The 10,178-nt window shown below is 41.6% G+C and overlaps 1 protein-coding gene across 1 annotated transcript; it reads right to left on the reverse strand.

The window, feature by feature from the left end:
- Window positions 1-2,269: 2,269 nt before the first annotated feature.
- Window positions 2,270-10,178, reverse strand: LOC129865091 (protein mono-ADP-ribosyltransferase PARP12-like). Its single transcript, XM_055937567.1, has 10 exons — window positions 8,708-10,178; window positions 8,395-8,445; window positions 7,983-8,109; window positions 7,721-7,886; window positions 7,512-7,608; window positions 7,183-7,276; window positions 6,925-6,997; window positions 6,670-6,800; window positions 6,432-6,577; window positions 2,270-6,097 (listed from the first exon to the last, which is right to left on the reverse strand). Exons 1-10 carry the CDS (start codon window positions 8,808-8,810, stop codon window positions 5,550-5,552), a joined length of 1,536 nt encoding a protein of 511 aa, XP_055793542.1. The 5' UTR covers window positions 8,811-10,178; the 3' UTR covers window positions 2,270-5,549.

The following is a 10,178-nucleotide window of genomic DNA, read 5'->3' on the forward strand; positions in this document are numbered from 1 at the left end:
CAGTGTGTGGGTTTCTTCTTTTTTTCTCGTCTTGTTCAACTGTTGCCATGCGCCTGCAGCAAAGATGGCTCAGATGTATGCATGCCTTTTGAATTTTGAACTTTGCATACATTAACATGGTTTGAATGAGAACAATAGGAATACAGTGGTATCTTTTAAAAATATAATCCTCAACAAATGTTATTTAGATTTAAAACTACTAATCGTTGAACATGTGTCGAAGGAAGTAAAAGAAGTTGAAGATCAGTGAACAAGAGGTTATAACGAAGGAGATTCTAGGCCCAGACTTCACAGCCGTAGAGGTCTCAATCAACCAGTCCATTGGAAAATACAGCGACTTCCTACAAGGAACAAAGCTCAATAAATATCAGCGAGACACAGAGGACCACCAGCTCAACCAGGTCTACGCAATGGAAGGTCCAAGGACAAGAGCACCGAGAGGCCGACGTAGCAACGCACCAACACACCACTGACCGGAGGACACAGATACGCAGCAGCGGGGGGACACGGAAATGCAGACATAGAGGCATCCACTGAGAGCGAATTCCCTACAGACAGCGACTCCAGCTACCATCGCACACAGACTGAAAAGCAGTACAAGACTCCACGAAAGAAAATAAACGATGTAGGAGAGGCAAGCAGTCAAAGGAGGGACCAGGAACACAGACCGTGGACACGTAGCTGTAGCAGGACTGTAAAAAAAAAGAAAAAAAAGATTAAACTTAAACACTGTTTCTGGCCTAGAAACCCAACAAAGAACTGTTACTGTAAGAATTTGTAATAGATACTGGAAACTTGTTATAACAAAATTCTCAACACAAGCTATACTTGGCACAACATGCACCCATCCCCACTATACCCCCACACTTTGTCACCTGTGTAAACAAACGCACATGCGTTCTGCTCAAGGATGAGACTAAGACAAAGAACTGTGTGAAGAGCCAATGGAACGTCGACATCAGGCCCGGACAGGACTACCCACAACCCAGATCGACCAATCGGAAGGCCAGACTACAAGATCAACCTACTTTGCTTGTTGCCTATATAACCTGTACAAACTGTTTAGAGCGGCCTCTTCTCCGACGATTCCATAAGAATCAGACAGAAAGGGGCCGTGCTGCACGCTTTGCCAAATATCTTTACTCTTAAATAAACTGTCGCTTGTCATACAATTTACCACCTTGTCTGAATCGATCCTTGACCGGCTCACCCTTCTCCATATCCCATTATCAACATTACCCATTTTAAGTCAAAAAGCAAATTCTGTCCTATGGTTAACAACTCCTCGATTAATACCTATTGTAGGTTAGTCGAACAAGAAGCCATGTCAGTATATACGAGAAAAACAAACCATATTCAGAAGAACCTCACCAGGACAGAAAAACAGGAACTTAATGAACTAATGAAAGACTCATCTTTGGTTATCAAACCTGTGGTCGTTTTAGACTATGAAAAATACAAATAAGAGATTCTGAGACAACTCAGTAATGAACCTTTCTATAGAAAACTGAGTGTTGTTCCCACACAAGTGGAGCAAGCCATATTAAACAACCTTATCTCAAAACCTGAATATGAATACCTTTGCTGCAAATGTGCCATACCTCCATGCCTGTACATTTTGCCTAAATTACACAAACCTAAAACACAAGGCAATTATTCAGGCAGACCAGTCCTATCAAACTTTGTAGACTATTTTATTAAATCTCATGTGTAAGCATTGCCATCATATGTGAAAGACTATAGACTTCATAAATAAGATCTCACCAATAACGGGATTAACAGAAGACTCGACATTCTATATACCAGCATTCCCCACACAGGTGGGCTGGTAGGCCTAGCTCACTATTTGAGAGACCGAGATACTAGCAAATACCCACCAACAAACTTTATTCTAGAGCTGGCTGAATATGTTTTGACGTATAACTATTTCAGGTTTGATGAAAAATACTAACGTAAACTCACGTAAACTCGTACATCGCCTTGGTCCGTACAACTGCCCTTATTTTAGCGCCCCAAAAACGTAATACTTCTAGATCAACTGTAATGTCAATACCATTGTAAAGCACAATTTCCCCCCTTTCCAACATTATCAATTACATGACCCAAACGCTGCCCGTTTCTGCATAATTCAAGCAGGCAATGAGCTCCGTCGGGTCTTTTTAAAAATGGCGGGTGGGGAAGCGAAACACATTGTTGTGGAATTTCTTACACAGGGACACTTGAAGTCAATCTTAAATCAAACATTGTTTATTGTCAGCGTACTGGCGAAGTCACTGTCAAACTTAGATGCATAAAGTACCGTTCTGAAGTTGAGCTCTAACGGGGCAGTCCCGTTAGTTCCCTTATGTACAGACAAGTTATATTTGCATGATTTAGCTTATTCATCATTCATCATTAACGTTTGCTTCATTCATGTGATGACCAATAATGGGTCATGCATGTAACAGACCAATACCTCACGAGGCTTCTTCTCTCTAAGCTGAGACTTTGAAACTGAGACATCTTTTGTTCTCGTTTTCTAAACAAGGTTCTGGGCGTACTGCCAAATTGCAGATACTGATAGTGAGGATTCCTTCAGTCAGCCACTTGCATGAACACAGAAATTGGTTTATAGAAAAGCACAAACAGAACACAGAAATTGGTTTATAGAAAAGCACAAAGAGAACACAGATATTGGTTATTAGAAAAGCACAAACATAAACATTTCCATCACAACATCCAAGTATAACTGATAAAATTATGAAAGACAAGCATTGTAATTTTGAATTCCATAAAGTAAGTGTGGATGAGGTGAAAAAAGTATTGTCTATCAACAATGACAAGCCACCAGGGTCTGACAACTTGGATTGAAAATGACTGAGGATAATATTGGGCGATATTGCCACATCTTCAATCTAAACCTGTGTGCCCTCAGGCCTGGAGGAAAGCAAAAGTCATTCTGCTACACAAGAATAGTAAAGCCCCCTTTACTGGCTCAAATAGCTGACCAATCAGCCTGTTACCAACCCTTAGTAAACGTATGGGGGGAAATTGTGTTTGACTAGATACAATGCCGTTTTACTGTAAACAAATTGAAAAACAGACTCGGCATGTTTATAGGGAAGGGAATTCAACAAGCACGGCACTTACACAAATTACTGGTGATAGGCTGACAAAAATTGATAAAGAGATTGTGGGAGCTGTTTTGTTAGACTTCAGCGCGGCTTTTGACATAATCGATCATAGCCTGCTTCTGGAAAAACGTATGCGTTATGGCTTTACACTAGTGATGGGTCGTTCGCGAACAAGTCGGCTCTAAGAGCCGGCTCTTGTAGGTGAACGTTGGGAGCCAGCTCGCACATAAGAAGAAAAATATTTAAAAAATTAAGATATGAATAGTCAAAAGATTTAAATGAATAGAATGAACTAATTCAAAGAACGAAAAAAAAATAATAATAATATAGGCCTAAATGCTCACGCGCAAACGTTCGTTCTGACTTGTCTGCTCAGACTAACAGCCTCACCTGTTGTTCCTGTCAATCAGACACGCAGTGACAACCAATGAACCAAAGATGCTTGAGGGAGGGCCGAGCCAACTCACTCACAGTCACACACTTAGCAGCCGAGGATAGAGAGGAAGGACAGCTGTGAAAACAACAGCTGGAAAATGAGTCTGAAGCACAGTAGCATTTGGATGCATTTTAATAATGTAGACAATGTCAGAGCACAGTGTAGAATTTGCCAAAACAAAATCTCACATAAAGCCGGTTCTACGCACAACCTACACCGGCATATGCGAACTATGCACCCAACTGTGAAGCTAAATGTAGCGGAGACTCGAGAAACTAGCGGGCCTGCTAGTGATAGTGGTGGAGCCAGCACATCCTCATGTGGAGATGTATCCATAATGGAGGTCCGATCCTATTTGGAGGAGCCCCTCTAAAGATCTGCAGATCCTCTGAGCTGGTGGAAGAACAAGGCCTCTGTCTACCCACGGCTTACTAAAGTCATGACAGGGAGACTCTGCATAGTGGCCACATCCGTTCCCTCTGAGAGGGTCTTCTCGAAAATGGGACAAATAATTATTGAGAGAAGAAACCGCATCAGCCCCTCAAGTGGGGCAGCTTGCATTTCTGAATGCAAATCTCTCATAAAAGCAAAATATTGCTGTGTGCTGCTGGTTATAACATGGCAATAAAGAAGAGAGAGAAAAGAGGGACAAGTTTAATGTTTTAAGTGGGATGCTGCAGTTTTGCACATTTTTATTTATTCTTTCTTTGATATGGTGCAATATTATATTATGCTGTTCAGATTGTATTCGTTTTGAATGGTCAGATTTATATGCACTTTGTTTATATACATTCAAAAGTTATACTTTAAATGCAAAGGTTTAATAGCATTCTTTTTCATAACAAACCAATGCATTTTTAAATACATTGTGGTTAAGGTAGAGTATGGTTTCATTTAATAATTTAATTAGAATTGTTTTAACACCAATCATAGTCAAACTGTCGCAAACTGTTAGACTTGAAAAAATACAAAACGTATTTTTTTTTGAAGAGCCGTTTGGGAGCCAAAAGAGCCGGCTCACTGAAAAGAGCCGGAATGCCGATCACTAGAAATTAGAGGCCAACGGTTGCATTGGCCATCTCTGAGTATAATGCGCTCATTTAGGCTATCTAGCCGCCAATGATCACGGTGTATCAATGTGTCCATAATATGGCAGAGGCTGGTACTCTAGCATTAGTTGAATTTTAACTTGTATATTGTATCAATTTAATTAAGAATTTCATCATTAACCACTTGACAATGATTTTTAGAAATTAAAACACTATTATTGAAATTAAACTGTTCCACGAAAATGCACATATGAAAATCATAACTGACACCCAGATTGGTAGAAATTGTAGGATAAATTGTATGCCTATGCTTCCCCAAACTTGAGACTCACATAATGCCTATGAAGTCTTTATAAAATAATTGCTTCCACATTTCTATGGTCAGGTTTTTCAAGCAAAGTAAGACATTTATTTCTATTTAACCTTTATTTAACTAGGCCAGTCAGTTAATTAAGAACAAATTCTTATTTACAATGACAGCCTACCCGGGGCAAACCCGGATGACGCTGGGCCAATTGTGCGCCACCCTATGGGACTCCTAATCACATCCGGATGTAATACAGCCTGGATTCGAACCAGGGACTGTAGTGACGCCTCTTGCACTGAGATGCAGTGCCTTAGACCGGCTCATAATATGGAGTAAAACATTCAGGTTTGAAACAATTGTGTATGTTTTCAAAATGCATACTGCCTCCAGCTCACATTGTAAAGTGGTGGGTGACCCGCTGATAGCCTGCCTACCGTTGTTTTTTCTCTGGGTCAATTTGTCCAGCAACAATTTTATTTTCCAGCTTTTAATTTTTTTACGGCCAAAAGCTGGCATTTATCAGCTAACAGAAACCCTGAACCTCAGAGAGATGGGACCAGAGCCAGGGTCAGCCATATCAGCATCCCTGGAGCAATTTGGCTTAAGTGCCTTGCTAGAGGGTACCTGTATACACCAAGGCCTGGTCAATCATCATCGTGACAAAAATAAAAGTAGATGCCACATGGGCAACATAAAGTCCAGACTAAACACAAACAACATACATTAAACACAGGGTCATCTGAATCTGAGCCGTTGCGATTTTGCTGGGGAGTAGGGTTTGGTTGGACAATGGGATTTGGCTGCTGAGTAGGGTTTGGTTGGACAACGGGATTTGGCTGGTGAGTAGGGTTTGGTTGGACAACGGGATTTGGCTGGTGAGTAGGGTTTGGTTGAACAATGCGATTTGGCTGAGTAGCAGGGTTTGGTGGAGAAGCAGTATCACTGTACTCTATGAGGTATTCGGGGTAAACCTGATACTTTTCAAAAACTACAAACACTTTGGGGTCTTGGTTGTTATCCACACAGCTGTCATAGAAGATGGATCCTCCGGTTTCTTTAGGAGGGGGTCTCACATAGCTGGAGTTTCCCACAGTGTAGTCTCCCACCAGCACACGACAAACAAACATGGACCTTGCTCCTGACTGGCTGGTGTAGCTGTGTGAGTACTTAGCATCCCTGGCAAAGTAACTTCCTGAAAATAAGATTTATTGACCATGTTTAGCTCAGTGTTTAGATGCTTTCATTTTTTTTAATCTTAGCTATAAAGTGCCTTTGTTCTTACTGACAGTAAGGGAAGGCAATTGCAAGCCTTATTAAACCAGTTGTGACATATTTCTATATAAGAATATGTAATTGGCCATTTGAGCAAAACTTTTTAAATTATATTGTTTATCCATTGGGGATACCCTAATAGGCTATGATATTCACAGGCATGACAGCCTTTGTTTTTGCCAACACAACAGCTATTCATTTGGATTCACTGAAACATTGCATACACAAAGTATACTACTATACTGGCATCCAACCTTTTCCAAATGAAGTTCCATTTGTTCCACATAGCCTCCAGTCAAAGTTGTTTCTGCAAATGCTGTCAACATGTTTGGAGTCAGTTCCATGGAAAAGCTGCTTCTCATTGATGCTTGTCCCTGAGGATTCCATCTGATCTCTTTGCCTAAAAAGGAATATACTTGGGTCAATTAAACCCCAACTAAAGAAAAAACGAAATACATTTGTTTTTAATAGAACTGTCTTTTAGAAACCTACAGCACGTAGAACTTCCATAGGATAGGATTTTGCACTCTCTCGATGGTGCGTATGTTGAACCCCACTGTTGTTTTATCAAAAATGGCCTTGATGTCTTTGTATTCCTTTGCTGAGTTTGGCAACATAACTCTCTGTGAAGACAGATTTACAGTAAGACAAAGTCCTCATAAGCTCATTCATATTCAATGTTCTTTCAATGTAACGTCAGACTCCCAGTCAGTGAGTATTGACACAATGCTCAGTGTTTTGTATTACCTCAAAGCCAATCCCAGGCAACCGAGACTGGTCCCAAAAAGGTGGCACAGAAGAAGTGGTGGTATTAGATGTGCTTAAGAAAGAAATGAGGGCATTCCGAGTGTCATCAACAAACATATGGTCCTCATCATACCACAAAGATAATACAAATCCAGAGACCCAATATCATACTCAGTGAACCAAAATCTAATTACATAATGTTGTATCCTTCCCCTAGAAAATCTATCATCAATTGAGTCAGCTGAATTTCACTCTTACCCAGTAGTTCTCTGAACATCTATGGATGATTTGAACATCGGTCGTCTTCTTACCAGTCGTTGGGTGTGTGAGCTTGTATTTATCTGGATCATGACTAAAAATATATATTTCTCAGTTCAGAGACTAAAACGGGTATACAAAAATGGATGAGTAACCTACAGACATAACATACAAGGTACTCCCTATCAACTTTGACTATCCTGTGAGTTTCAGATGGGACAACATGTTTCATTGTTCAATCTTTAGTGTTCTGTAAACCTGTTTTTATGACCAGTATTTTAACTGTACTGTACCTACACTATACTGAATTACATCTGATACCTGCCTACCTTCCAAATTGACTTCATAGGTGAATCGTCCAGCAGTAAACTCAATCAGTGAGCCACGGGAGGGATCCATGTACATCCTCTCTAGGTTCTCCACAGTCTTAGGAGACACGCACGCACACACACACACACACACACACACACACTATAGACACTTTCTTATTTTCTTTGTGCCATATTAGAGGGAGAAATTAGGTATCATCACTACATACTGGTGACAAATATGGAGTCCAGCCACCATGGTTTTCCTCCCAGTACCAGGTCCACTTGGTAAAAAAGACAGCATCTGGCTGGTCCAGGGAGGAAACCGTAGCAAGGCGGCGAACTTTGCGGTGTCCACGAGTCATGGTGATAAAGTTAACCGGTGGTATCCTGCAACTGTAGGACAAAGGAACATCTTCAATGCTTTTATTTCATTTTTACACATCCCCATTGTCTCACAGCATCCTAACCACATGTTGTGGACACACATACCTCTGTGTCTTTGCTGGGTCACAGTAGTCCCTTTCAACGCCCTCATTGTCTGGGATACATGACCAGCCACGTCCATTCTCCACCTCCCATTGGTATGGCATAGTAGAATGAACACCCATGCACTTGGCTTAAATAGAAATCAATATCAGTTCAATAGATCTTGCTGTTAAGTCTGGGGAATTACAACATTGTGTTATTCACAATACTGTAAAGATAATACACCAGTGCTTTTGTAACTAAGTTGGATTGAAAACCTCACTCCATTGAATGCCTAACTTTTTGGTTGCGCAACATGCTAAATTGTTGTCAAGAGGGCCGTCACTTGTGTTTGCAAGACAGAGGATTTGAGTTCACTAACCGGTAAGGACTCGTGAGAAAGTTAGCAATACTGTTAAGCAAGCAGTTACTGTACCTTGTTGAGAGCAGCGTCCAAAAATGAAGTCATGACAAATGTAATTCTTTTCTGTGGAAAATGTAAGATTTCACATTTAATTTCACGTTAGGTTGCGAAGTAAGCTTGCCATTTATTTGAAGACCACATTAAACCAAAATGCAGCAATACAGTTAAATAAACAAAGCATGACATTCTAAACTTTTAATAGGTATGTGAGTTGCCAATAAGGTCAACATAAAGGCTTATGCAGTATTTCACAATAATAATGATTCTGTAAATCTGTGTATTGCATTACCTCATGTAAAAAAAAAAATATTATTTAGATCATTACCAAAGTTAGGCACATTTGCTGAACCTTCCATGATTTTGAAAAATTGTAAACTCTGTTGGTAAATCTCAGCAAGTCCCAAGGACTTTTGGTCCACATCCTCCATCGTAGGATAAACACGTATAGACCTACTGTGTATAGAGACAAGAAGAAGAACAACAACATGCTTCACTCCTCCTGCAGCCGTTGCATAGGCCTATAATGCTGATAGGCTATAGTCTAATTTACTTTCACATTCCTACTGTAGCCTACTATTACAGGTTAGGGTAGCTTATTCATCTACACTCTTAAAAATAACGGTTCCAGTTGGAATGTTATTCAGAGCGATGCCAAAACCTTAAATGGGATGGTTCTTTGAAGAACCGTACACAAATCAATGTAAGGTTCTACAAAAAACATTTGATGGTTCTTTACCGAACTGCATTGATACATGCAATTGGGTGTTGTTTTAACGCTGTAGGGTGTTGAGCCTTATTTGCATATTTCCCAGTGTGCCTTCCAAGTGAATTTTAGAGTTACGCGTACCACTTATGACTATTTGCTAGTGACAGAGACATGGTTGTTACATTCATTCCTGTTCAGTCCTGTGACCTTCACCAAGTGAGATCCTAAGTGAATATGATATTTTATTAATCAGTTCTGTTTAGATCCCTCCACATACAACTCTTTTAGCTCTGGAGCAGATGCTATTTTACTTCCTGTGGGGAAGCAAGTGGGAGAGGCTGAGGAGGGAGGTGGTTAAGAGGCCCAGGTCCAAGGGGGGGAAAGGCTTGCCTGACGTCTACTTGTTCCTGGGCAGCTGATACACAACATTACATCTCCCTCTTGCCATCTCCCCGGTCAACAACAAGACCCAGGCCCTCGCACGGTTCTGGCTGGGATCTTACCTCAGGACTAGGGCTTATCCCAGTTGACATGCAAGCCCCAGTCTCTTTCCTGCTCCCCACACACTATGTCCAGCTCCAAAAGTTTTAAAAACATTTTAAACTGGAAAAACAGGCAATCGCGGGTTTAACTAAACACAGCTCTCTTCTCTCTCTTGTGCAGGAGTGGGAACCAGTGTGTCCAGTGCGCGGGCTTGCTATCGGCGAGCCCACAATGGTTTGGTGCAACGTGGCCCATCCTGCTCTGCTGAATCGGCAACGGGCCCTGTCCTGGATGGACACCCACAAGATCCTCCCGGTCAGCGCCGTTATGCACTCCCGGGGCATGGCGAGGACATCCGTGTGCCCCCGACCAGGTTGCGGCCAAGATGAGTCAGTGAGGCACTTGCTCTAGGAGTGCAGAGCCGCCAGGGACCTGTGGAAGGAAGCAGGCCCCTTGATCTCCCCGTGTCTGCCAGCAGGGGAGGACCTAACGCCCCAGCTCGTGCTATATGGGGTGGGCCAAAGGCATATTCCACCGAAGGCCTTCACCAAGCTCTGGCCCACCCTCAGGTGTCTGAAGGATGCACTGTGGTCCTCCCGCAACCTGC

The sequence above is a fragment of the Salvelinus fontinalis genome, chromosome 11, assembly GCF_029448725.1.
Source record: "Salvelinus fontinalis isolate EN_2023a chromosome 11, ASM2944872v1, whole genome shotgun sequence".
NCBI lineage: Eukaryota > Metazoa > Chordata > Actinopteri > Salmoniformes > Salmonidae > Salvelinus > Salvelinus fontinalis.

What these genes read in the sequence shown, in the direction of transcription:
- LOC129865091 (XM_055937567.1), bottom strand. Translation starts at nt 8,810, where the DNA reads ATGGAGGATGTGGACCAAAAGTCCTTGGGACTTGCTGAGATTTACCAA. An exon ending in GGACTCCATATTTGTCACCA is followed by an intron (nt 7,609 to 7,720) that starts GTATGTAGTGAT and finishes GTGTCTCCTAAG; the next exon opens with ACTGTGGAGAACCTAGAGAG. An exon ending in CTATGGAAGTTCTACGTGCT is followed by an intron (nt 6,578 to 6,669) that starts GTAGGTTTCTAA and finishes ATTCCTTTTTAG; the next exon opens with GCAAAGAGATCAGATGGAAT.